Below are 27,994 nucleotides of genomic sequence, written 5' to 3'. Positions count from 1 at the left end.
CCAATTAAATATGTTGAGAATCACATGGTTATTATTAACTGTGTGTTTGTATGCAGGGTGAACCAGGACAAAAGGGTGACCCTGGACCAGTGAGTAATATTATTTATTTATTTATATAATTCTTTTGCTTTTTTGTGCCTAAAATTAGCTTGACACTGTAGCATGTGATTCATATTTTAAAATTCAATGACATTAACTGAATTACAAGTTGTGCAACTGGGGAGCTGTATTAAAATACATCAAAACACAATGTTTACTGATGAGTCTGTAGGAAACTTTTTGATGTGATTTTGGTTCATGCCAATTGAAATACAGATTAAATTTATCCTAAAAGGTTATCTTATGTTCATGTCGGACAGCCTATTATCATCATTTGAGCATCTAGATACTTTTGATTCTTTGAGTGCTATAGTTGTGTTTAATTCAACAGAAAGGAGAAAAGGGAGATTCTGGATGGGCTGGGATTACTGGTATGCCTGGTTTACCTGGAACACCTGTGAGTAAAGTCCTTCTTTACTGTTAATATATGCAGAGCAAAATTTACAGTAGGTAAAAACTAGAAACAATACAAAAAAAAATCATTTTTTATAAAGCAATTTTTCTCTTCTCTACTATCGTATCTCCTCCTCTTCTTCTTTCCTTTTTCACTTTCCCTTCACCTTTCCCTTCCTTGTAGGGGAAGCCTGGTGTTGATGGGAAGCGTGGGATGGCTGGAAAAGATGTAAGTGTTATATTATATACCTCTAAACACTTTCAAACTCCAAAAAACTGACCCTTCTGTTTGTGATTGCTGCAGGGAGAACACGGACCCAAGGGTGATGAAGGAGCAAAGGTGGGACAACATGACTATGATATAAACTACTATTCAATTCTATTTGAAATGAAATAGTAGTTAGCTGACATCTTTTTCTTTTAATGCATAGGGTGAAAAAGGTGAACCTGGTGTTAATGTAAGACATTCTATAATCATACACATATTGATTTAATGTTATTGCGGTTAGTGTTGAATAGTTAAATGATTTGTTTATATATACATTATACGTTTTGTGGTCTGTTTCTGTAATTATAACTGCTTTAGGGAAATGAAGGTAAAAAAGGAGAGCCAGGATCTCCAGGCTTGCCAGGTCCACCTATTGTTCTTCAAGAGGTAAAAGTTTTTTATTTGAGATTAGACAAAAACAAACTCTGGTCTTTGTATTCTTGTTTAGTCAGCCTTTTGACTCTTGATAAATTGCATTTGTGTTTGTTCTCAGGGTATGTCAATTGAGGACATAAAAAAGGCATTTCCCATACCAATGGGACCCCCTGGAGTGACAGTGAGTGCATCACACAGAGGATTGTGATTAGAAGCTTTTTTAGACAATCAACACATAATTGACATAAAAATGCAACTGTAGCTATAATTTAGACATTTGGATGCAAAGACTGTGAAGGATTTATGTTGGAACTTTTAGATAGGTGGTAATGATATGAGTTAAGTCATCATGCATTTTTAATGCACTGACTTTCAACTCTTATGTGTGCATGTATATGTGCCTGTCTGTTTTCGTGTGTGTGTATAGGGTCCTCCTGGGATAAAGGTAAGATATTCATTGCCGTAATTCTATTAAATAAATTAAATAATTAAAACAGGTTTTTAGATGTTGGCTGAGTTTTTTCTTTTTTCCGTTGGTTGGCAGGGAGAGAGAGGAGAGATGGGTTTGCAAGGAGAGAAGGTATCATAGCTTTCAATCTTTCTATCTCTTGAGTACTAAAAGTTATTTTAAAGCTACACTATGTAAGATTTTTTTGTTAGAAATTAATTATTTTGTATTAATGAGCAAGGGTACCAACAATCTTCCAAACCATGTTTTTGCCTTACCCCGATTCACTATGGTAAGCCGTAAAAAGTATACACATTTTAGAGCTGTTTGGATGGATTTGGCTGGAAATTGCATACTTCCGTCATTCGTCTGTGCGTGTGTATGTCATGTCCGTAATGAATTAAGATCCAGCTTTTATAGGTCATGTATATCTGTGGGGAAACGTGTGGTAGTTGTTTGAAGCTGAACCGTTTGTAGCCACAACAAATGAGCGACATTGGCCATGGATCATTTAAAAAGGCAACCCTCTGGGGAATCATCTTATTTTCAAAGAAAAGAAACCTTCAAGAGTCTGCAAGCAAAAAGGGAAAGCGACAGAGCCCATAATAAAACATGAAACAACATCAGATTGGCTTTTCAGAGTTGGCGACAACTCTGAGATCTTAAATTATTTTAAACCGTCCCAGAGATGACAATATGTCATCTTTTAATAAGTGCTTCCAGCCAACAGATGACACGAAGCATGACGTAAGCACATCGGCGAGTTCACATGAGAATTCATAAGTGCCGCTTATTTACTATAGAAGAACGAATGTCACACGAGAGTTTGGTTATTTCAAACAGTTTTAGAGGCCTGAATGGAAGCACCGATTTAATTATCGACTTGTCAAGTCAATTTTATTTGTATAGCGCCTTTCACAACACACATCGTTTCAAAGCAGCTTTACAGAATATCAGCATTAACAGACGATAAAACTGTAATGTCTATAAAGTCGATTAATCATCATTGTGTAATTTCAATAAAATACGATTTTTAATAGTGTTTAAAAATAATTAAATGATAATTGTATTAATAACCCCAGTGAGCAAGCTGTAGGCGACTGTGGCAAGGAACACAGAACTCCATAAGATGTAGATTAATGGAGAAAAATAACCTTGGGAGAAACCAGACACACTGTGGGGCCAGTTCCCTCTGGCTAACATTTTGAATGTAATGTAAATATTAATTATGTATAGTTAAAATCATGGTTTAAAATTATTAAACTAAGTGTTAAGGGTCAGTGATTAAACATCGATTGTGTTTGAACTGTAAGATTAATGACCAAAGTCTTTGAAGTCCATCTTGATTAATTGCAGAAGTTCACATAGATGCAATTGTCCTTGTTAATTGGCTGATGAAGGCTTTTGTTGGCAATAGTTAGTCTATGCATTCCATTTCAAGATCGTAGTCCATAAATAGACCGAGGTGATGCAGGTTGGAGTTGGCATCATTTCATCCTCTGAAGTCCGTCATAATAGATTGAAGTGATGTTTGGCTGGCACTGGCTGCATTTAGTCATCATCATTCTGCGACATGTAGCAGTGGAGTCCAACATGAAGCAGGAATGGTGCTGGATCCAGCCGGTTCTGGTGTCCTCAGGATAGGAGTCCCGAGGTTGAGACAGGGAAACAAATAAAAAGATGTAAGCGTAGATGCCATTTAATTTATTGCAGAGTAAGAGATCATGCTCAATGTTTCTGCTTTCTGGTTCTGGCAGACCCAACTAAAGCAGCCTAATTGTGGGTTGGAGGATAAATTTGGTGTATGTCTGGCTAAATAGATGAGTCTTTAGTCTAGACTTAAACTGAGAGAGTGTGTCTGCATCTCGAACAGTGTTTGGGAGACTATTCCATAGTTTAGGAGCCAAATATGAAAAGGATCTTCCTCCTTTAGTGGATTTTGATATTCTAGGAACTATTAATAGGCCATAATTTTGCGATCGTAATGAACGTGATGAATATAGCGTGTTAGAAGATCACTTAAGTACTGTGGAGCTAGACCATTCAAAGCTTTGTATGTAGTTAACAGAATTTTAAAATCAATATGGAATTTAACAGGTAGCCAGTGTAACGATGATAAAATGGGGCTAATATGATCATATTTCTTGGTTCTCGTCAGCACTCTGGCTGCTGCATTTTGAACCAATTGAAGTTTATTTATTGATCTTGCTGGACATCCTCCCAGTAATGCATTACAATAATCTAGTCTTGAGGTCATGAACTCATGAATTAGTTTTTCGGCATCAGCAACCGAGAGCATATGCCTTAATTTAGCAATATTTCTTAGGTGGAAGAATGCTGTTCTACAAACATTTGTAATTTGATTTTCAAAGGACAGATTGGTATCAAATATAACACCTAAGTTCTTCGCTGTTGAAGATGATGTAACAGTACATCCATCTAGAGACAAATTATATTTTAGTGGCATATTTTTAGAGCTTGTCTCTTACATTAACCTTAAACCATCGATTTGCTTCAGAAGACATTCATTGATCGACTGGAGTCGCATGGATTACTTTTATGCTGCCTAAATATGACTTTTGGACCATCGGACCTGTTCCAACCTCGACGGCTTCTAGCATGAACCGCTGACAACAGCGTATTTGCACATGTACCCAGAGCAATATGTCACCCCTCAAGTGGTTTTTACCATGCTTTCCTACTGGGAAAACTTCATGGTAGGTCTGTAGCTAGTGGGGTTAAAGGTGGTAATGATTCTAGGGGCCAAAAGGTCAAGGGGGCCCCACAACAAACTTTAAACAGTATTTTTTATAGGAAAGTGGCCTAGAGCAATATATAGTCATGGGGCCCAGATTAACTTGCTATAACCCTACTTCACTGTTCCCTTTACATGTCCGCTGACAGGGCTGTTTCGAGGCATAGATTAACTAGTTGGTCGCCTAGGGCTCCACCTGCTTGGAGGGCACCAAAGAGGAGGCCTCTGCCATACCGTTTTTATCTGATATGACTAGCAATTGTTGTGTCTAATGTCATCGTTTGTAACTCTATTTATTTTAAAATTGTTTTCAATAAGTCAAAACAATAGTGAAAGATATGCTACTTACCTGCTCATAAGACATATTTCCTTTCTCTTCCTTTCGTTATTTATTTATTTTTCGAGGGGAGTGGGCGTGTTTTGTTGTCATTAGTGACATTCACTCTGATAAAATGACAACTGTAATCATGGTTACTCCTCAAATCATCAGATTCATTCGAGGGGAGGCGAAGCCCAACTAACGCAATTTCCAAACCAATGTTCCTCCACAACTAACCTGCAGTTTTATGCTTCAAACGCTAGAGGACCGAAAGTTACATAGTGTAGCTTTAATCTATTTTTATGTTTGCAGGGGGAATGACAGATGCATTGTATTATTTAACAGGGTGATGCTGGCCCACCTGGGAGCAGTATTGAATTAAAGGTCTTCATGGTTACGTAATGCTTAATGCATAATTAACTTTATTACAAAACTGGTCTTATGTGATGTAAACATAATTTTATATTCCATTTCAGGAGATTGAAGCCATGTTTGAATCATATGGTATTAAAGTAAGTGTGGTCAGGCCAACCCATTGTTGTTCTTTTAAACTGCTTGTCAACATAAAGGGATACCAAATTAATTTTTTATTGTTTTGTTTGTAATAAAGGTGAAGTGTGTAATTTCTGTGGCAGTAGTATGCACCAGACATGCAATAATAATAAAAAAAATAATGTTTTCAAACACGTTTCCAAAACACTTGACCTGTCTTTCATTGGTCAACAAACAGGTTGTCCCACCCCCAAAATAACTTCTTTGGTTTAGCCAATGTTGCTATGTCGGTGTTGTTGTAATGCTCAAATAAACTCAAAATTTTTTACAATTTTGAGGAAAATCTACATGTGATTGGCTTTCTTACAGTCGTTCAGCATTACTTACAAATCAGGATTTTAAAGGGGTCACGACATGCCTTTTTTATTATTTTAATATATTCCTTTAAGGTTCACTTGTAATATTAGTACATTTTTTGGCACACAATAAAGTCATATATTTGTAGAACACAATCATTTTCCACACTCATTCTGACCCTCTGTCGGAAACGCTTGGATTTGGTGCTGCTTCTCCTTTAAGATTTACAGTACACGCCCACTGTTATGAATGGCTCTCTGCTCTTGACTGACCTGCTCTCTCATTGCCATCTCACTGCTCACCACTAGTGAGGTGCGTTTCCCAAAAGCATCATTAGCCAAATATGGTTGGAAGTTCCATCGTTATCAACATACAGTAGTTCAACTATCTGGTGTTTCCAGAAACCGTAGTTCCAATAAACATTCGAAAACAGCATCACAAAGTTCAACTAGATAGGTACATTTCCTGAAGAAAATGTGAGTGGTGCTTGCCGTGGCAAAACTCGTCAAACAGCATGTTGTAACTGGAAAAGAAAAAAAATTATGGTCATAAATAAATCAGCCCAGAAGTCTGTACGATTTTCTGGTGCAGAAATATGTGATTTTTTACTCGGTTGCTAGGGTAAGCCCATGTGGTTGCTATGCAGTTACCAAGGTAATACAATACATGGCTCCTTTCCATCCTGAGTGAAATAAGTCAACCCGAAGTCTGTAGTGTTTTCTGGTGCAGAGATATGTGATTTGTTACTCGGTTGCTAGGGTAACCCCATCTGGTTGCTAGGCAGTTACCATATTGATACTAATGAAGTGTCCTTGCCATCCTGGTTGAAATAAATCAACCCAGAAGTCTGTACTGTTTTCTGGTGCCGAGATATGTGATTTGTTTCTCGGTTGCTAGGGTAACCCCATCTGGTTGCTAGGCAGTTACCATAGTGATAGTAATCAAGTGTCCTTGCGATGCTGAGTGAAATAAATCAACCCGAAGTCTGTACTCTTTCTGGTGCCGAGATATGTGATTTGTTTCTCGGTTGCTAGGGTAACCCCATCTGGTTGCTAGGCAGTTACCATAGTGATAGTAATCAAGTGTCCTTGCGATCCTGAGTGAAATAAATCAACCCGAAGTCAGTACTATTTTGTGGTGCAGAGATATGTGATTTGTTACTCGGTTGCTAGGGTAACCCCATCTGGTTGCTAGGCAGTTACCATAGTGATAGTAATCAAGTGTCCTTGCGATGCTGAGTGAAATAAATCAACCCGAAGTCTGTACTCTTTTCTGGTGCCGAGATATGTGATTTGTTTCTCGGTTGCTAGGGTAACCCCATCTGGTTGCTAGGCAGTTACCATAGTGATAGTAATCAAGTGTCCTTGCCATCCTGATTGAAATAAATCAACCCGAAGTCTGTACTCTTTTCTGGTGCCGAGATATGTGATTTGTTTCTCGGTTGCTAGGGTAACCCCATCTGGTTGCTAGGCAGTTAACATAGTGATAGTAATCAAGTGTCCTTGCCATCCTGATTGAAATAAATCAACCCGAAGTCTGTACTCTTTTCTGGTGCCGAGATATGTGATTTGTTTCTCGGTTGCTAGGGTAACCCCATCTGGTTGCTAGGCAGTTACCATAGTGATAGTAATCAAGTGTCCTTGCCATCCTGATTGAAATAAATCAACCCGAAGTCTGTACTCTTTTCTGGTGCCGAGATATGTGATTTGTTTCTCGGTTGCTAGGGTAACCCCATCTGGTTGCTAGGCAGTTAACATAGTGATACTTATCAAGTCTCCTTGCCATCCTGATTGAAATAAGTCAACCCGAAGTCTCTATGTTTTTGTGATGCAGAGATATGTGATTTGTTACTCGGTTGCTAGGGTAAGCCCATCTGGTTGCTAGGCAGATACCATAGTGATACTAATCAAGTGTCCTTGCCATCCTGATTGAAATAAGTCAACCCGAAGTCTCTACGCTTTTCTGATGCAGAGATATGTGATTTGTTACTCGGTTGCTAGGGTAAGCTCATCTGGTTGCTAGGCAGTTACCATAGTGATACTAATGAAGTGTCCTTGCCATCCTGATTGAAATAAGTCAACCCGAAGTCTCTATGTTTTTGTGATGCAGAGATATGTGATTTGTTACTCGGTTGCTAGGGTAAGCCCATCTGGTTGCTAGGCAGTTACCATAGTGATACTAATGAAGTGTCCTTTCCATCCTGATTGAAATAAGTCAACCCGAAGTCTCTACGCTTTTCTGATGCAGAGATATGTGATTTGTTACTCGGTTGCTAGGGTAACCCCATCTGGTTGCTAGGCAGTTACCATAGTGATACTAATCAAGTCTCCTTGCCATCCTGATTGAAATAAATCAACCCAGAAGTCTCTCTGATTTTGTGGTGCAGAGATATAGTTACTGCTAAACGGTTGCTAGGGTACTCTGTTTAGTTGCTAGGAGTGGCTTGGCAGCTGCCAATCATGAATCTCCAAAGGCTGCTTGTCAGTATGAATGATATAAACCAACTCCCATGCCTCTGTGACATTCAGAATGGAAGATATCCCTCTATGGATTTTGGTTGTTAAGGTGCTCGACAATGGTTGCTAGGGAGGGGCTAGGAAGTGTTGATTTGATGCATGATTGGCTGTTTGCTGTCCCGAGTCAAACGAGACCACCCTTGTGTTTCTATGACACTTCTATCCGGAGATATCCCTTTGATCTGTTTCAATAGAAGTCTATGGGACTTGTTGCTAAGGTGCTCTTAATGGTTGCTAGGGCGTGGCTTGATAGCTTCACAATGATCCTGAGAGACTGATTGGTCGCCTGAGTAAAATGAGCCCACCCCCTGGTCTCTATGACACTGTGATCCAGAGCTATGTTCAATACAAATCCCTATGCCTTTTCATTTCATGGGCCGCCCTACACCATTATAAGTCAATTGGGGCATTTTTGGGCAGCTCCTGCCCCCAGGGGTGCAACTTTTACCCCATATTGAGGTATGCTCTTACAGAGCCTGCCAGCCTCTTCAAATGTGGCAAATCACACGCTTCTGTGAAATCCTCGCCGGAGCTGTGACGCTCAAAGTTTGTCACAATGTTAAGTCTATGGGATTTTTCGCCGCTTTTTGCCCCTGGGGCAAATACCGCACTCGATCGCTTATAAAAGTCATAGCACACGTGTCCTCAATAGGTCGCTCGATTTGACACCTCATTTGTGGGTCTACGCCAAACGGTGCGGGACGAGTTAGGTGCCGAAGTTTTGTACGGAGATAGAATAATAATAAAAGAAGAAAAATAAAAATAAAAACTAGATGGGTACATTTCCTGAAGAAAATGTGAGTGGTGCTTGCCGTGGCAAAACTCGGCCAAACAGCATGTTGTAACTGGAAAAGAAAAAAATTATGGTCATAAATAAATCAGCCCAGAAGTCTGTACGATTTTCTGGTGCAGAAATATGTGATTTTTTACTCGGTTGCTAGGGTAAGCCCATGTGGTTGCTATGCAGTTACCAAGGTAATACAATACATGGCTCCTTTCCATCCTGAGTGAAATAAGTCAACCCGAAGTCTGTAGTGTTTTCTGGTGCAGAGATATGTGATTTGTTACTCGGTTGCTAGGGTAACCCCATCTGGTTGCTAGGCAGTTACCATATTGATACTAATGAAGTGTCCTTGCCATCCTGGTTGAAATAAATCAACCCAGAAGTCTGTACTGTTTTCTGGTGCCGAGATATGTGATTTGTTTCTCGGTTGCTAGGGTAACCCCATCTGGTTGCTAGGCAGTTACCATAGTGATAGTAATCAAGTGTCCTTGCGATGCTGAGTGAAATAAATCAACCCGAAGTCTGTACTCTTTTCTGGTGCCGAGATATGTGATTTGTTTCTCGGTTGCTAGGGTAACCCCATCTGGTTGCTAGGCAGTTACCATAGTGATAGTAATCAAGTGTCCTTGCGATCCTGAGTGAAATAAATCAACCCGGAAGTCAGTACTATTTTGTGGTGCAGAGATATGTGATTTGTTACTCGGTTGCTAGGGTAACCCCATCTGGTTGCTAGGCAGTTACCATAGTGATAGTAATCAAGTGTCCTTGCGATGCTGAGTGAAATAAATCAACCCGAAGTCTGTACTCTTTTCTGGTGCCGAGATATGTGATTTGTTTCTCGGTTGCTAGGGTAACCCCATCTGGTTGCTAGGCAGTTACCATAGTGATAGTAATCAAGTGTCCTTGCCATCCTGATTGAAATAAATCAACCCGAAGTCTGTACTTTTTCTGGTGCCGAGATATGTGATTTGTTTCTCGGTTGCTAGGGTAACCCCATCTGGTTGCTAGGCAGTTAACATAGTGATAGTAATCAAGTGTCCTTGCCATCCTGATTGAAATAAATCAACCCGAAGTCTGTACTCTTTTCTGGTGCCGAGATATGTGATTTGTTTCTCGGTTGCTAGGGTAACCCCATCTGGTTGCTAGGCAGTTACCATAGTGATAGTAATCAAGTGTCCTTGCCATCCTGATTGAAATAAATCAACCCGAAGTCTGTACTCTTTCTGGTGCCGAGATATGTGATTTGTTTCTCGGTTGCTAGGGTAACCCCATCTGGTTGCTAGGCAGTTAACATAGTGATACTTATCAAGTCTCCTTGCCATCCTGATTGAAATAAGTCAACCCGAAGTCTCTATGTTTTTGTGATGCAGAGATATGTGATTTGTTACTCGGTTGCTAGGGTAAGCCCATCTGGTTGCTAGGCAGATACCATAGTGATACTAATCAAGTGTCCTTGCCATCCTGATTGAAATAAGTCAACCCGAAGTCTCTACGCTTTTCTGATGCAGAGATATGTGATTTGTTACTCGGTTGCTAGGGTAAGCTCATCTGGTTGCTAGGCAGTTACCATAGTGATACTAATGAAGTGTCCTTGCCATCCTGATTGAAATAAGTCAACCCGAAGTCTCTATGTTTTTGTGATGCAGAGATATGTGATTTGTTACTCGGTTGCTAGGGTAAGCCCATCTGGTTGCTAGGCAGTTACCATAGTGATACTAATGAAGTGTCCTTTCCATCCTGATTGAAATAAGTCAACCTGGAAGTCTCTACGCTTTTCTGATGCAGAGATATGTGATTTGTTACTCGGTTGCTAGGGTAACCCCATCTGGTTGCTAGGCAGTTACCATAGTGATACTAATCAAGTCTCCTTGCCATCCTGATTGAAATAAATCAACCCAGAAGTCTCTCTGATTTTGTGGTGCAGAGATATAGTTACTGCTAAACGGTTGCTAGGGTACTCTGTTTAGTTGCTAGGGAGTGGCTTGGCAGCTGCCAATCATGAATCTCCAAAGGCTGCTTGTCAGTATGAATGATATAAACCAACTCCCATGCCTCTGTGACATTCAGAATGGAAGATATCCCTCTATGGATTTTGGTTGTTAAGGTGCTCGACAATGGTTGCTAGGGAGGGGCTAGGAAGTGTTGATTTGATGCATGATTGGCTGTTTGCTGTCCCGAGTCAAACGAGACCACCCTTGTGTTTCTATGACACTTCTATCCGGAGATATCCCTTTGATCTGTTTCAATAGAAGTCTATGGGACTTGTTGCTAAGGTGCTCTTAATGGTTGCTAGGGCGTGGCTTGATAGCTTCACAATGATCCTGAGAGACTGATTGGTCGTCTGAGTAAAATGAGCCCACCCCTGGTCTCTATGACACTGTGATCCAGAGCTATGTTCAATACAAATCCCTATGCCTTTTCATTTCATGGGCCGCCCTACACCATTATAAGTCAATTGGGGCATTTTTGGGCAGCTCCTGCCCCCAGGGGTGCAACTTTTACCCCATATTGAGGTATGCTCTTACAGAGCCTGCCAGCCTCTTCAAATGTGGCAAATCACACGCTTCTGTGAAATCCTCGCTCGGAGCTGTGACGCTCAAAGTTTGTCACAATGTTAAGTCTATGGGATTTTTCGGCCGCTTTTTTGCCCCTGGGGCAAATACCGCACTCGATCGCTTATAAAAGTCATAGCACACGTGTCCTCAATAGGCCGCTCGATTTGACACCTCATTTGTGGGTCTACGCCAAACGGTGCGGGACGAAGTTAGGTGCCGAAGTTTTGTAATGGAGATAGAATAATAATAAAAGAAGAAAAATAAAAATAAAAATAAGTATGTGAGATTACAATAGTGATGCTTTGCAAGCACCACTAATAAGTATGTGAGATTACAATAGTGATGCTTTGCAAGCACCACTAATAAAAAGAAGAAAAATAAAAATAAAAATAAGTATGTGAGATTACAATAGTGATGCTTTGCAAGCACCACTAAAAATAAGTATGTGAGATTACAATAGTGATGCTTTGCAAGCACCACTAATAATAAGTATGTGAGATTACAATAGTGATGCTTTGCAAGCACCACTAATAAGTATGTGAGATTACAATAGTGATGCTTTGCAAGCACCACTAATAAAAATAATAAGTATGTGAGATTACAATAGTGATGCTTTGCAAGCACCACTAACTACAGCTCTCCACCTGTGGTTAGAAGCATAGTTTCTTGTGAGTTTGCTGCGTGGACATCATTTGAGTTCACTGAGGCTTCTATATTGTATCTTTTATTCCATATATATGTTTCATTCTGTCCAGACTTTTAATTTGTTTACATGCATTTAAGAAAAGATTTATTCCGGGGTTGTGTAGAAAGCGGCATTCTGAAAATTCACATAATGCGAATGCAGAATTTTTAAGTGATTAAAGGCTGTTAAGAGAAAACACTTTATTACACACATTTTCTGTTAGAGAACGCAGCTTTTATGTGTTTATGTTAACGCATAATTGCCGTTAATAAATTTTTGAAGAGCTCAAGTGCGTCAAAGGAACACTGAAGTCTAATTTTGAGGGAAACCTATCTGTTGCATTACAAATGCATGCTGCTTCCATGTCTTCATCAGCTTTCGCGCATCTTTCTGGTCTGTGTATAAATGAGCTTTTAGAATGTAATATTTGCAGAAGTTATTACTCCACCCCCTGAGTAACGTCATTAATGACAGCTCAACCAACGTGGTTCAAACAATGGATGTTCAACATAGCCACTACAGTTTCAGGAAACAGTCGTGACAAGCTAGTTAAATTCTACGAGGATGCATCTTTCTATTTTGGTTACGCAATGAGTTATGTTGTTGCCCAAATAAAAAATTTTGGTTCCCAGACCGGACATTCTAACGTTCTCTCTTGGTTCTCCTGAAACGTTTTCTTTACGGAAATAGAACGTTCCCAGCAGGGTTGGAGAACGTTCCCCTAACGTCTTACTAAGGTTCTCCTAAAGTTCCCCTGACATTATCCTAACCTCTTACAGTATATACTGATATCCTTTCCCCAATCCTGCAGGTCAATAAATCTAATCCATGTCTTGTTCTGATCCATTGTTTAAACAATGTATTATTAAAATAAGTTAAACACATCATCACACATACTATGTAGTGATGGATAATTAATATATATAAATTTTAATATACATCTTTATTTACCTGCTTGCATTGTCGTGGGGGTGTTGGAGCCTATCCCAGTCACCTCAGGCTGAATTTAGGCAGGAAAACACCCTGAACAGGTGGATTAAATTAATATGTAAAATGTAATTGTTCCATTAATGTGTACGATTTTTTAAAAACATTAAAAAATTGTATCTAGCTTTGTACCATACTGAAAACTGAGCCTTGATTTTTACATTACCTCAGCTACTCCACACCAGATATGAATATACAGATATTTAGGTAAATTATTCCAAATAACAAATGACTAAAAGACAGTCTAGGTTTTTTAAAATAAGAAATGTATTGACAGACGTTAAAAATTTAATAAACATTTAATTAACATTGAAAGGCTAACATTGGATTCATTTCTTACCACTGAAGTGTACAGTTTGCGGATACATCTGCTTCTCTTCATTTGTAGTAAATAATACAAAAACGTCTCGTTTACACTTCTACAACCTGTTCTTTTCGATTATATGAGTCAAATCTTTATCAAATCAGTAACATATGTATTTAATCTCACATCTAGAAGCAATTATTTATTCAGTCAGCGAGTGTCCACCGGAATGACCGTTTAGAGGAATAAAGCATGTGCGGATCATATGCGCATCCATGTATCAGGCGCAGAAGTAAGGTAAAGCACGTCTATGATGTTTTCTTGTCACTTTTTTTTTTTTAATAATGCATTCAAATCCCATACACTGTGATCTTTACTTCTACAATTATTTAAAGGCTGTACTGCACTAATTTCAGTAATATTTGTATCAACCTCACTGAAATGTAATAATCAAATGATATAAAAAAATTATACAAATATTAATAATAAAAATAAAACCTAAAAAATAACCATTAGAGAATGTTCTGTAAAAGTTACTTTAAGGTTGTCCCACGAAATCCTCCCTGCAACTTTCCCTCATAACGTTTCCTAGAATGTTATGAATTGGTTCTCCAAAAAATAACCAAATGGGAACCAAATTCTAACGTTAGGGGAACGTTCTGTATTTGTTGGGTGTACATGAAACATACCCCAGGGTGGGCTATGGAAGTGATTAAAGGTAAAGTAGTCATTGATGTAATGTTGTGAATAAGTTCAGGTGCAAATGTCTACCACAGTGTGACATCACAATGTGGACAAGTAGAAAACAAGTCATTTTGGCGGCTTGGTTTCAACAAATGCTCTTTTTGCAGTGAGGAGAACGTTTTGAGTTCTTAAACGTACAAAATGTTTTTATAGTATAATGACCTCTTATATGTCAAAAGATCAAGTAAAATTTGACTCCTCATGATATGACCCCTTTTAGCTGTGAAAGGACAAAGTATTTTCACATTGAAAAAACACACATCACCTTTAATGTCTGTTGTCAATTATATACCTGAAAATACTTTAGATATATCCAAATTCTAGTAACTTTGCATAAGATTGCTTTCACACAAGATATATTTAAAATATAAATATATAAAAATGCACTTCCCAGCTCTCGCTGCTGAAGGCCTTAATTGACAGGCTGCTTCAGGATGGTGTGGAGGAGCTTCTTCATGATATCACCACCAACAGAAGAGTCAAAGGAGAGAGACAAGAGACTGACTCCAACATCATCACTGAATACTCTGTGAGTAACCTCCTGAACTTACAGAACATCTCTAATTTGCTACTAATTGCTACATAATGACTCAGCAAACATTCTGATTGCCAGTCAGATAGATTTATGGTTTACCACAGTGAGATACCCACCCTGTTTATTAAGCCTGCCTCCCTAATCCACAGAGCTCAGTAAAGTACAGTCAACTCCATGAGTCTGAGATGGATTTGATTGAGGAAGAGTCTGATCTTGAAGAGGGACAGATGCCTCAACCAAGTCCTGTAAGCAAAACATACCTCACTGTATTTGCGGCACCATTATTCGTAGTACGCTTAGTCTTTTATGATATTGATCCTATGAAACCATTCTAACCTAACATCAACACACTTTTATTCTGTTTCTCAGGTGGTACTTGATTGATTTGATCTAATATAATGATGTTTTTAGACTGAGGAGTAATAAAACATTTTCCTCCTGGTTTGCTCAATTATTTCAAGTTTATCTACATTTATTGGAAGCAGTATAGTTGTTTTTGAATGTCGCCCTGTTGGTTATGCTAATTTCAATGTCAGACCTTGTTTTTTAAGGAGTCAGTTGTAGAAACAGAGGTAGGTCCAACTCTTTGGAGCATCTCTACCATCCTCAGTAAGGATGGCCTGAGCAAACCAAAGGGGAGGCTGGCAGAGGACAATGAAAAGAAGCCTGTAAAGACCAACTTCAGTGACGTAACACCTTCCAGATTTACTGAAACCAACACTGCCTCTGAGAGGGTACGCTTACAGATACTACTTGCTGAAGGTCATTTGAGTGAAGAATTGTTATTGTGGTTACAGTATATAGACAAAAATTCAATCTCTCCATTAAAATACCACACCTAAACCATTGCTCATCAATCTAATTAACTATTTAAAAAAAACCTTTGTTTTGATGTTATTAGCTAATATCATATTTGACACGTCTGATTCATACAAATGTGCCATTCATTTGCCACTTTTAAAACAAGTATACCTTATTAAAATAATGTTTTCTGACAGCTGGGTTCTGGAAAGGCAGAGGTAGGTATGGAGACAGATTTACACAGTCATGAGGACACAGGGAAGAAAACATCTGGAGAGAAGAAGAAAGGCAGAGAAAGGGGAAAGGTATCTGTTAATGGATCAGTTCTCATAGTCTGTGTTTTCTGTAAATAAGTTGAGTATTTCAGGAAAAGTGAAATGATCAATGATCAGTTTTTTAAAGCAGACATACTGTATGTCTTAAGGTTGGTGATAGAATCATAATTTAATCAACTATTTTAACCTACTAGTTGCTGTTTTAAAAAAAACCTAACCAGGCCTAATTAAAATGAATCATGACAACTGAGACATTAATCAATTCTTGATGATATACAGTTTATATATATGCAGGGTTGGGAGGATTACTTTTGAAATGTATTCCAACAGATTACAGAATACATGCTATAAAATGTCATTTGTAATGTATCCCATTAGATTACAGTAACAGGGGTCAGTAACATATTCAAAATACTTTGGATTACTTCTTCAGCACTGGTAGATTTTTTTACACTTGTTTTGACTATAAAAACTCAAAATACACACATTAAAAATACATTCTCTGAAAAACATAAATATCTTATGCAGTGTTGTTTCTAAAACAAGATAAATCTAACTGATCTTGTTTTAAGAATTTTTAGATATTTTCACAGGAAAACAATACAAAAATGATCAAGAATATGGTTTTTGACCTAATACCAAAGGTCTTACGTGAAAAAAGGTAATTATGATCCAACGTGAATTTTATTGGTAAATTAATTTGATCGTGTCTGTTAAATGGCTAGAAATAGCATTTTAGCTTTGCGTGAAGCTGACAATTTACACAAGGTTTATCTCTATTTCTTCTGCTCCAAACTTACTTCAAGCGTACTTCTCTGTCTGCTCGCATGAATGTCACACATCATAAAAAAGTGTTTCACCTGCTGTTCAAATGCACTTTGGATCGCATCATTTATATGTATAAATGTTTTCCATCTGAAAGCGCTAAATATGAAATGAAACAAATTACAATAAAAGGCAAAGTAATCTCTTCAGTAATCAAAATACTTTTTGAATGTAACTGTTTTCTAATTACCAATGATTTAAGTTGTAACTGTAGTGGAATATAGTTACTTACATGTACATGTTACTCCCCAACCCTGTATATATACAGTATATATATATATATATACGTAACTTATCAGATTGAATTATATGTCATTTAAAATTGAACGTCTAAATGTCTTTAAACATCTCTGAAGATTTTTATTAAAAGCCTTTTTATAAATTATGTTTCTTCTCAACTGCTAAACTCTCAACCAGGGAAAAGGAAATAAAGGACGTCAAAAACGGCAAAGGAAGCGTTTGGTAAATGTTTTAATTCAATTATCGCACCTAACCTGATATTCATACTTCATTCACAACCAAGAGTCTAACAATGACTAAATAATTCTCATTATTTCTCATTTTTATATTAAGCTACTCTTTTATAATTACTCTAATCTTCTGATATACTAGAAAGTTTATAAATCTGTCTAACTATGCTGAAATATTTAATTAAATTAGTATAAACCCAAAATGTATTATAACCATACTGTACATAAATGATTTTTAATACATTTAAATGGAACATTTAATGCACATGTGTTTCTGTGCCACTAATAATCCTTTATATATATATATATATAATTTAACTAATCTGCTACTAATTTCACTAACTACAGTAATTACTAATGTTATTAATGTGATTAAACCACTTAACTACTTAATCAGAAAGCATGGTTACCGATATAGTTATTTGTTTCTATTCTTTTCTTCCTGACAGTTTATTATCAGTTTAGTACATGTTTATTATACACTGAACATTAGTGTCAAAACTAATATTTTTTGCCAATAATATTTAGTATTTATGCTCTAATTTGATTTCTTTTAAATGCATACATACGTTTTCTCTTATTACTGTAAATTAAACAGGAAGACCAAGACAACCTGGAAGATGATGCGGAGGAAGCATCTTATGATGATGAAGAATACAGCTATGAATATGTGGTACTGTCTGTGATGTGCTCTAAAATCTATTATAAGAATCCTTAATGCAGACAAATTTTTAAAATCTAAAAGTAGTTGCAAGTATTTCAAATTCTTGTTTGTACATCGGTCACGTCACGTGTCTGCTAAGCATCAGTACTGCACACTAGACTTTGTTTATGATGTATCTGAAGTACTCTCACGTACATAATTAGCTGGATTGGACATTACCAACCTACACTAAGATCCACCTGTTTGCCTCAAATCTCTCTCTCTCTCACACACACCCACGCCAGAGAGTCCAATTACACCATTCACATCACATTTGACATGATGTTAATATTACGCCCACATCCCAACCTAAAAAAAACTTTACAAAATGTATAATTAATGTTGAGTAATTATTCTATAATTATTAATAACTTGCCTTCAGTTTACAACTTTAATTCAAAAAAACGTTATACACACTCATTTCTCTTGAACTTTTCAGAATTCATTTAATATGCCTTCTTTGTGTCATGTCAGGATGAGCTGCCCACAGAAGAGCCGTTTCTCACTCAAGAGGAGAGTGGAGGGGAGGAGGTGAGCATTAGCAAAACAGCTCTCAATTATTCACACAGCAGTCTTAAGTATCAGAGAGCCACACAGAGTTTGGCCACTCAAGTCTACAACACAACAGAATTTTCTACGCAGTCACGATCAAGATAAATTGATGTCACCACAGTCACAGTGCAATTATAACACTGCTTCTGTAGTGTCACAGTGTTGTAAAATCATATGTTTACAATGTTATTTTCTATTCCATATCAATGCAATTCTTTTTTGTCCTTAGCTAAAATACTCTGCAACAACAGCTTTATACACACAAGAAAATGAGGTTAGATTCTTTTTCTTCTAAGTAATGTTTTCAGATTTATAAATGGTTACATTGATTAGGACACAGGGTGTTTTAAGTTGTTCAAAAATTATTTCAAAATTCCCACAGGGAGAGAACAAAACATCCCCTCCTCCAACACAGTCTCCAGAAAAGATTATACTGGTATGAATGTATTTACAGTAATTATTTTTTTATAATGTCCAAACTTCAGAATTCCCACGGTCATGGAAAACTTGAAGATCAGGGTATGGAAGTTTATTAATGGCAAATTTATTTGAAACAACAAAAAAAATCACTGAATTGCACTAATTGAAAAATAAATGCACTGAATTAACAGTGCTTGCATATTTGGGGATGCAATTTATTTTTTAATTGAAACATTCTGAACAAAATTTCATCATTAAAAATTCCCTCAAATTCAGTTCCAAAAATGTATGTATTTATTTATTCTATTTCATCTTTATAATTCAACAGGTAATATTCGGTCCATTATATTTTGCTTTGCAAATTCGCCTAAAAAATGTAAATGGTTAAAATTAGGTTGGAAATTCAACGTTGTACATCATGGCATTATACAGTGTATAAATCCATATAAATATACAACCACATGAAACTGCATCTCCAAACAATGCAAGCGCTGTTAATTCAATGCATTTATTTTTCATTTGGTGCAATTCAACATGCTTTTTTTAATGACAATTGTCATTCAAATTATCCCATATCAGGGAGATCAGTTGTGATTTCCAGGCCTGGAAAGTAATGGAAATTCCTATAGTAAATAGAATTTTATAATGTATGTCAATTCATCTATAGTAGGTATAATTCTAAATAATAATCCCTGAATCTTTCATATAATAAACCCTGAAATCCCTGGAAATAAACCCCTGGATCACTCATTATTTATTGATAGGAAGAAAGATCTATTTTCTTTTATTCTTCTAGTATCTAATAATTACTGTTCTCAACCTAAATGTGTTCTAGACAGCGGGTCCCCTGCTTTCATCAAGAGTCACAGAGCAGGTACTGGTTCTACATTCTACATTTCAGCAGGTTTAGTGCATATGATGCACATTAACTGCTAACTTGTATGTTTTTAGAAGCAGACTGAAACCATACAATTGTCGTTACTAAATACCACACAAACTGAAGAGGAGGTAAGAATATGTCAGATTTCTTCTGGTCTTGCCTGTTTGCTTGAAGTGTGACCTTGTCATATTACAAAACTCATGCACTGATATACACCAAGTCTTGCATGTGGCTCTTGTTTAAAACATAAACTAAGGACTGCCTTGGAAATCTTTCATGTAGCATGTTTGTTGGCCGTTTTAGCTCATTGCATTAGATTAATTAGTTAAATGGGTTTTAGAGTGATTGAACAAGCATGCATGTTGTAACCCCCTCCTTTTTTTTTTCTTGCATGACAAAATAAGAAAACTCATTATGGATAAAATACTTGCCATTCACTTGTTCATCATTGAATTTCACCAGTGAAAACGATAGATTGTATCTGGCAACAGTTAATATAGATTTTAAAGTCAACTTGTACAAACTTCTTTGTATTAAGTATCAAGAACTTAAAAATGCATAACTAATTAAATGTCAAAGCACTCAGTAACAAGTGAAATGTCAAAACAAAAGTAACATAATGGCATCTCAGCATGCACTGCACTTCATTTTCAATAGGTGGCTTGTGCACTTGTAATACAGAATGGAACATTAAACACGCTTCATAGTCAAACTTATAGATCAGCTAATATAAATAATATATTTATTTTCTTAACACAGGAGCTCCCCTAAACTCTGTAAGAGAGACTCAAGTGTGTAGAAACTGTGAAGGGTAAAAGAGGGGGAGGATCTGACTGGCCTAAGAGGGCCTCCTTTCCCACCGCACAATGATGATGTCATTCGCCCATGCTGCCTCCACCACGACTAGCATTCAGTACGCTGAGTACCACCACAATCTATGAGGAGTGACCAGTCCAGTTTAAACATAAAGAACAGTCCTTGTAATGTGCTGTCTTTTATACTTATGCAAAAATCTAAACACTAAATCATATATGTAACATACACATAAGTGAAAAAACTCATGAATGGTTTCTTGGTTCCTCCGAATCATCATAAAACTTCATTAAAAATCTCATTTTAAACAGTGCTGTTTTAAAACGGTGCTAAAATTCCTATCACAAACACATGCTCTGACAGCTCATAGTACATAGATTTGTTCATCAGTGCCTTATTTATTGATAAGACTTGAAAAAGATTGTATTTTGCCTCTTGTCATATTTACTTTTTCATTTGCAACAACATTATGTACTTCCTGTTTTCACTGGTGAAATTCAATGGCATATTGTTTCATAATTAATCAACTTGTGCATGTTTGTCAGTAAATGTGTTCATCCTTCCTAAACAAGTCTTAACCTGTTTCAGAGTGTTTTTTGTGTTATATGTGTCTTATTCATTATACAATTGTGAAATACATGATATTGCTTTTGAAGGCTAGTTCAAACTGCCCCAACAAATGGCAACAAACTTTCAAACATTCTAAGTGGCCTTTAAAACAAAAATGTTCTAGCTCTAAAAAACTACATGTTGAAGTCAGAAGTTTATATACTCTTAGGTTGAAGTTAGTAAAACTCATTTTTTAACCACTAAACAGATTTTATATTAGCAAACTATAGTTTTGGAAAGTCGTTTAGGACATCTACTTTGTGCACATGTACATGACACATGTAATTTTTCCAACAATTGTATACAGACAGATTATTTCACATTTAATTGACTATATCACAATTCCAGTGGGTCAGAAGTTTACATACACTTGGTATTTGGTAGCATTGCCTTTAAATTGTTTAACTTGGGTCAAACGTTTTGGGTAGCCTTCCACAAGCTTCTCACAATAGACAGAACTGATGTAACCGTGTCAGGTTTGTAGGCCTCCTTGCTCACACACACTTTTTTTAGTTCTGCCCACAAATTATCTATCGGGTTGAGGTCAGGGCTTTGCGACGACCACTCCAATACCTTGACTTTGTTGTCCTTGATCCATTTTGCCACATCTTTGGATGTATGCTTGGGGTTATTGTCCATTTGGAAGACCCATTTGCAACCGAGCTTTAACTTCCTGGCTAAAGTCTTGAGATGTTGCTTCAATATATCCACATCCTTTTCCTTCCTCATGATGCCATCTATTTTGTGAAGTGCACCAGTATCTCCTGCAGCAAAACACCCCCACAACATGATGATGCCTCCCCCATGCTTCACGGTTGGGATGAAGTTCTTCGGCTTGCAAGCCTCACCCTTTTTCCTTCAAACATAACAATGGTCATTCTGGCTAAACAGGTACATTTTGTTTCATCAGACCAGAGGACATTTCTCTTTAAAGGTAAGATCTTTGTCCCCATGTGCTCTTGGGAACTGTAGTCTGGCTTTTATATGGTGGTTTTGGAGTAGTGGCTTCTTCCTTGCTAAGCAGCCTTTCTGGTTATATCGATAAAGGATTCGTTTTACTGTGGATATAGATACTTGTCTACCTGTTTCCTCCAGCACCTTCACAAGGTCCTTTGCTGTAGTTCTGGGATTGATATACACTTTTTGCACCAAACTACATTCATCTCTAGGAGACAGAATTCATGAGCGGTATGATGTCTGCATGGTCTCATGGTGTTTATACTTACATACTATTGTTTGTTCAGATGAATGTGGTACCTTCAGGCATTTGGAAAATGATCCCAAGGATGAACCAGACTTGTGGAGGTCCACAATTTTTTTCTGAGGCCTTGGCTGATTTTATTTTATTTTCCCATGATGTCAAGAAAGTGGCACAGAGTTTGAAGGTGGGCCTTGAAATACATCCAAAGTTACACCTCTAATTCAGTACACCACCTATAAGAAGCTAGTTGGCTAATTGTCTAAAGGCTTTACATAATTTTCTGGAATTTTACAAGCTGCTTAAAGATACTGTTAACATAATGTATGTAAACTTCTGAGCCACTGGAATTGTTAAAAGTAAAACAATCTGTATGTAAACAATTGTTGGAAAAATAACTTGTGTCAAGCACAAAGTAGATTTAGTAGACTTGCCAAATCTATAGTTTGCTAATATTAAATCTGTGGAGTGGTTAAATAATGAGTTTTAATGACTTCAACCTAAGTGTATGTAAACTTCTGCCTTCAACTGTAGATGCAGAGCAATGATAGAACAAAACAATTTTTTTATGTTTCTTAAGTCTTTTTACATGGCATATACAAAACTTGGCATTCCTGCAAAACATGCTGAAAATATCAAGACAGTGGTTTGGAAACTTTTAAAACAGTGCAGACTGACGTAATGTTAAAAAAGCCTCACTAATCCATGCAAACCCTACAACCCTTGGAAGTGTTTGTTGCTAATGCTAGTTGGAGCAGTGCAAACTTCCATTTAGAGGTTGACAGAGTAGTACCATTACTGGTAAGTCCTGAAAACATTAGTTGAATGGTTCCTAACCTCCTGAGGTCCGAATGTGACTGCTGTGTGAATTTTCCATTTTCCTTTTTGATTTGTTTTACTAGTAGCACATAATAAATAAGCAAAAAAAAAAATATATATATATATATATATATATATATATATATATTATTTTTTATACATTTTCCTAAAAATGTATGCCCACATGTGTGGACAGCGGGACTACGTTGTGTAGTTGTTTTTTTGGTTGTTGGGAGTGTTAGTTGTTCATGTTTTTGAGACATTACAGACATTACATCAGAAATTAGCATAAATAATTCTGATACAATGTATTGGCTAGTATCATCCAATCACTGCCAACCATGTTAAAATAAAATTAGACATTATAAATTCTGAATGTATGTACTGATTATCATTGTCCCATCTCTGTCAAACAAGTTTGTTTAAACTTCATCTGCAGACTGAAACTGAACTTAAAATGTAATGTTTGGACTGAATGCACTTAACTGCATAGAGAGCTAAAGGATGCTCCCTTGCTTCCTATTTAGTGAATGACTTAACCTCCATTGTGCTTTCTGTCTGCACTGGTCTCAGGACAGTTTAAAATACACTTTTTTTCATCCTAACTCCTGAAAGCAATAATTCTTCACTTTGTATGAACCCATTGATTCTCAATGTGATAATGCACAGTGAATGTAAGATATTTTAAATGAAGCTGTGCATACAGTCCACGTACATGGTCATTATTTTTAAAAGCTTGCTGTTTCGCAATAAATCACTCACATTTTAAAAATGGTATATCATATGAAACTATCACTCTAATCTTTTGCCTCAAATGGGTTTCAATGTAAAAATGTAATTAAGTTTCTTACCAGATGCAGTTTTGTTGGCCTTTCTCCCAAATACATACTGTGGTCAGCGCCATGTTGTTTGGTCACATGACTTTTAACCCTTTACTGACAGAACAGAGTCTCGTGAACTGAGATCAGTCGGTTTAAATGAAATGAAATTGTGCATCACATATAGCGAAGCCAAAATACAACATCCACGCATGTGGACATAGGGTCGCACGAGGTTAAAGACCACGTGCTGTGAGATCACATTTTTTTAGTCCACCTCAACTAGCTATGAGGCCATCTATATGCTTGTGTACTCCTAAATGGTGACAAAATTGACTGTTAACACATTTAAAATCTACAGCTTCTCTCTTCCGGGAATACAGACCAAAAATATTGATGACTCATAACTGCACTTACTCATTTTTACAGCTGCTCTGTAAAATAAGAATGTCCCTCTAACAAATACTACCTACTCCTGAGTAGCAATAACAAGTAGCAAAACATGTTCATGACTGTGACATAAACTAAAAGTTATTGCTATACACAGATCAGCCACAACATTAAAACCACCTGTCTAATATTGTGTAGGTCTCCCTCGAAAAAATCCCCATTCTGATGGTTGATGTGAACATTAACTGAAGCTTCTGACCCACATTTGCATGATTTTATGCACTGCTGCCACACAATTGGCTAATTAGATAATGTCATGGATTGTTGTTGGTGCCAGATGGGCTAGTTTGAGTATTTCTGTAACTGTTGATCTCCTGGGATTTTCACTCACAACAGTCTCTAGAATTTACTCAGAATGGTGCCAAAAACAAAAAACATCCAGTGAGGGGCAGTTCTGTAAATACCTTGTTTATGAGAGGTCAACAGAGAATTGCCAGACTGGTTCAAACTGACAAAATCTACGTTTACTCAGATAACCACTCTGTACAATTGTGGTGAGAAGAATATCATCTAGAATGCTATTCTGAGTTTCTGGTTGGGGCTGTTTTGGCGGAACAAGTGAGACCTAATCAATATTAGGCAGATGGTTTTAATGTTGTTGCTGATCGTGTATTACAAAGAGATTACCACCCTTATTTTTTATACTGTTTGGGTATAAACAGGGGAACTTGTCTCGCATTACTGGCCTGGCAGAGGCAAGATCTAAAGTGAAGAGGAGCGCCCATTGGCCTGATCGCATGGTAAGACAACTCATTCATCACTGTCCCCCAGCTGTTTTGAAAGAATTTCATTTTCATATATAGAATTAAATTGTAAAATGATAAATGAAGCCGAAATCACAACTGTCTTCTGTAGGACTACATGCCTGGGACACCAGGAGGACAAAACCGTTACAAACAAGGACCTAAGGTGATGAAAAATTAATTTTATTTCCATATTTGTTAAAAATGGTTAATAAAAATAGTATTAATGTGTGGATAACCTTACACTGGTGAGCTGCAAATGTAATTGCATAATGTAATAAGGAAAATGTTCTCAGAAAATTACAATTATGCCATCAAATCTTGTTTATAGTGGTCAACATCAGGTGCACGAGGCAAAAAGAAGCTAAATGTAAGTGAGTTTGATATACAGTCGATATGATTATTCATTATTTACTCACCTTCATGTTGTTCCAAACCTGAAACACAAAAAGAGATGTTAGGCACAATTTTCGTCTGTCACCATTCACTTTTATTGTTTGGGGGAGATCAACATTCTTCAAAATTTGTCAGTGGAATAAAGTAAGTCATACGGGTTTGGAACTACATGAGGGTGAGTAAATGATGACAGAACTTTCTTTCTTTTTTCTACTTTATTTTTTGGGTTAACTGTACCTTTATGAAAAGAAAAGAAATCTTGTATCATGATAGAAAGTTCCCATAACATAATTTATTTTTTTCTGTGACTTGTAGAAAAAGAAGCAAGAAAACAAAGACCCCGAGCCTGTGGAAGAGATGTATAGGGAAAGAGAAAGAGGGGAAGACGGGGAGAGAGAGGCAGATGTTTATCTTCAGAACAAGCATGAAAGGGAAAAGAAACAAGTGATTGAAGAGGAGAGGGGAACTGAGGGACACTGGGACATGGAGGAAGATACAGTGACTGAGGCCAGAGAATACAGTTCAGGTGATGGAGACGAGGAGACAGGCAGAGAGGAAATAGGGGAAGACTTAGAGATAGAGAGGGAGAGAGAGAGACTGGAGATGGAGAAAGAAAGAATGGAGCTGGAACGAGAAAGAGAGGAAGAATTGGAGAGGGAGAGAGAACAAGAGCGGGAGACAGAGATGAAGCAGGAGGAGCAAGAGGAGAGAGAGAGACAGATACAGAGGCAAAGAATGGAATGGGAGAGACAGCGAGAAAAGATGGAGAGAGAGAGAATGGGTGAGATAGACAGAGAAGAAGACACGGAGTCACATATTTCACACTGTGATTATTTGAAGGTAAGAATGTGCTACAATATCTGCTAAACTGAAAATATCTATATTTATATATATATATATATATATATATATATATATATATATATATATATATATATATATATATATATACATATACAATTATAAATTAATAAACAATTATATTATTAATAATAAAACTGGCATTTGATAATACATTTGACAACTTGCCCCAACCTGAAATTTATGAAAAATATTTTCTATTGTGATTTTATTGTGTTCACTTGTTTTCCAAACAGCTTTAGTAAAAATGATGATAATGGAATTTTAGTTTGCAGGATAGAATTTACAAAACATATTCAAATTTTGAACTGTTTTGAACTAGGTACCAACATGCAAAACCACTGGTAGAGAAAACAAGCATTGTGTCAATTTAACTCAAACCCTTATATTTACTGAGATACTAACCCCAGTATACCCTATTTAAAAATACAGCAATTACATTGCATTACATGTTATTATATGTAGCATGTAAAGGACAATATAGTATATGTTTGTGTATCTTTCCATATGGAAAGGGACCTCCTGGTGACAATGGAAATCAAGGCCCCAAGGTTAGCCAAACTTATCTTTTCTTACTAAACAGAATGATAGTCCCAGCCTGATAAATAATGTTGTTCTAGTTCTTCTCTATGAAAGCAATGTCTGCTCTTATTAGTGAGTTCTGTGTGTTACCAAACCAAAGACTGTTAGATAATCATTCCCGTTCCCTGATTGGACTTCACCTCACCCACATATGACATCCCCACCTCCTCATTCGCAATGTTGTTAAATTATTACTGTCAATCTAACTGGGTGTAATTTCAGTAGATCCCTTCCACTCGCTTTGATGTCCCTAGAGTTCTATTTATACTTCTCCATAGCTGATATGGATTTAATATCTTTATTAATATTTCTCTGTTAGTTTTGTATTTCCGATGCAGCACGACATCTCTGAAAACTTTTCAGCTTGTTCTTTCATTGTCTTTGATATTTGTCTTATACACACTGTGTTTGTGAGTTATTGTTCATTTGTGAATTTGCACAGGGGGTGATTGGTGAGAAAGGCCAGAAGGTACACACACATTTTTAGCTCTGTGTTTATAAATCTATAACCTGTATAGACATTGCTTTAGCCTTCTTTGATCTGTGTATGTATTATCTGTTTTAGGGAGAGCCTGGAACTGGGCACCGTGGACCCATTGGTCAAGCTGGTCCACCAGGACAAAAGGTTAATTGACTGATGAATAATTGAAGCTGTGTGCCTTGTCAATACTGTGATATAACTTTCAGCCCTAGTTGGACAAATAAAAGGTTGACATGCTGTTAAGAAAAGAGAGAATAACAAAATAAACCCATATATTCTCAAAATACATATTATGAATCATAATCCCTTTCTGACTTGGGCTAATACTACTTGTTACAAGAGTTGGGATTAATTACACTTCATTTTACAAACCTGTACATATTAATTCAGGTAATGATGCAAAATCTGTTAATTGCTTAAAGATCTGCCCAAAAGATGCATATTATATATAGTTTATAGCAGGTTTTCCTCAATAAAATCTCAAAACAATTGGGAATAGAAGATTTGGCATTGTGTTTTTCTATATTTTTCTGTTTCTGTATGTATTTAGGGCGAGCCTGGGGAACCAGGACCCACTGGAGCTCAGGGCATCCAGGGTGTCCGTGGCAACCCTGGCATCTCTGGGTCACCAGGTCACAGAGGTCAGCCCGGTGACCCTGGAGAGGCAGGTAGAAAGGTAATT

The 27,994-nt window shown here is 37.0% G+C and overlaps 1 protein-coding gene across 1 annotated transcript in view; it reads left to right on the top strand.

The window, feature by feature from the left end:
• Positions 1-27,994, top strand: part of col7a1l (collagen type VII alpha 1-like) — a 103,453-nt gene that overhangs the window by 58,744 nt on the left and 16,715 nt on the right. Inside the window, exons 59-88 of the mRNA XM_052118746.1 lie at positions 57-89; positions 431-496; positions 677-721; positions 797-832; positions 924-950; positions 1,079-1,147; positions 1,254-1,316; positions 1,563-1,580; positions 1,680-1,715; positions 5,003-5,050; positions 5,134-5,169; positions 14,476-14,610; positions 14,766-14,861; positions 15,168-15,350; positions 15,615-15,722; positions 16,935-16,979; positions 17,586-17,660; positions 18,165-18,221; positions 18,472-18,516; positions 18,625-18,678; positions 19,498-19,536; positions 19,614-19,670; positions 24,912-24,989; positions 25,105-25,158; positions 25,324-25,362; positions 25,704-26,228; positions 26,765-26,800; positions 27,274-27,300; positions 27,397-27,456; positions 27,863-27,988. Of these exons, the coding sequence (XP_051974706.1) occupies positions 57-89; positions 431-496; positions 677-721; positions 797-832; positions 924-950; positions 1,079-1,147; positions 1,254-1,316; positions 1,563-1,580; positions 1,680-1,715; positions 5,003-5,050; positions 5,134-5,169; positions 14,476-14,610; positions 14,766-14,861; positions 15,168-15,350; positions 15,615-15,722; positions 16,935-16,979; positions 17,586-17,660; positions 18,165-18,221; positions 18,472-18,516; positions 18,625-18,678; positions 19,498-19,536; positions 19,614-19,670; positions 24,912-24,989; positions 25,105-25,158; positions 25,324-25,362; positions 25,704-26,228; positions 26,765-26,800; positions 27,274-27,300; positions 27,397-27,456; positions 27,863-27,988 (2,316 nt within the window). The remainder of the gene's footprint in view (positions 1-56; positions 90-430; positions 497-676; positions 722-796; positions 833-923; positions 951-1,078; positions 1,148-1,253; positions 1,317-1,562; positions 1,581-1,679; positions 1,716-5,002; positions 5,051-5,133; positions 5,170-14,475; positions 14,611-14,765; positions 14,862-15,167; positions 15,351-15,614; positions 15,723-16,934; positions 16,980-17,585; positions 17,661-18,164; positions 18,222-18,471; positions 18,517-18,624; positions 18,679-19,497; positions 19,537-19,613; positions 19,671-24,911; positions 24,990-25,104; positions 25,159-25,323; positions 25,363-25,703; positions 26,229-26,764; positions 26,801-27,273; positions 27,301-27,396; positions 27,457-27,862; positions 27,989-27,994) is intronic.

Source organism: Xyrauchen texanus, chromosome 45 (genome assembly GCF_025860055.1).
Source record: "Xyrauchen texanus isolate HMW12.3.18 chromosome 45, RBS_HiC_50CHRs, whole genome shotgun sequence".
Taxonomy (NCBI): domain Eukaryota; kingdom Metazoa; phylum Chordata; class Actinopteri; order Cypriniformes; family Catostomidae; genus Xyrauchen; species Xyrauchen texanus.
The sequence above is the reverse complement of the archived record's forward strand: the minus strand, read 5'-3'. Positions and strand labels throughout refer to the sequence as shown.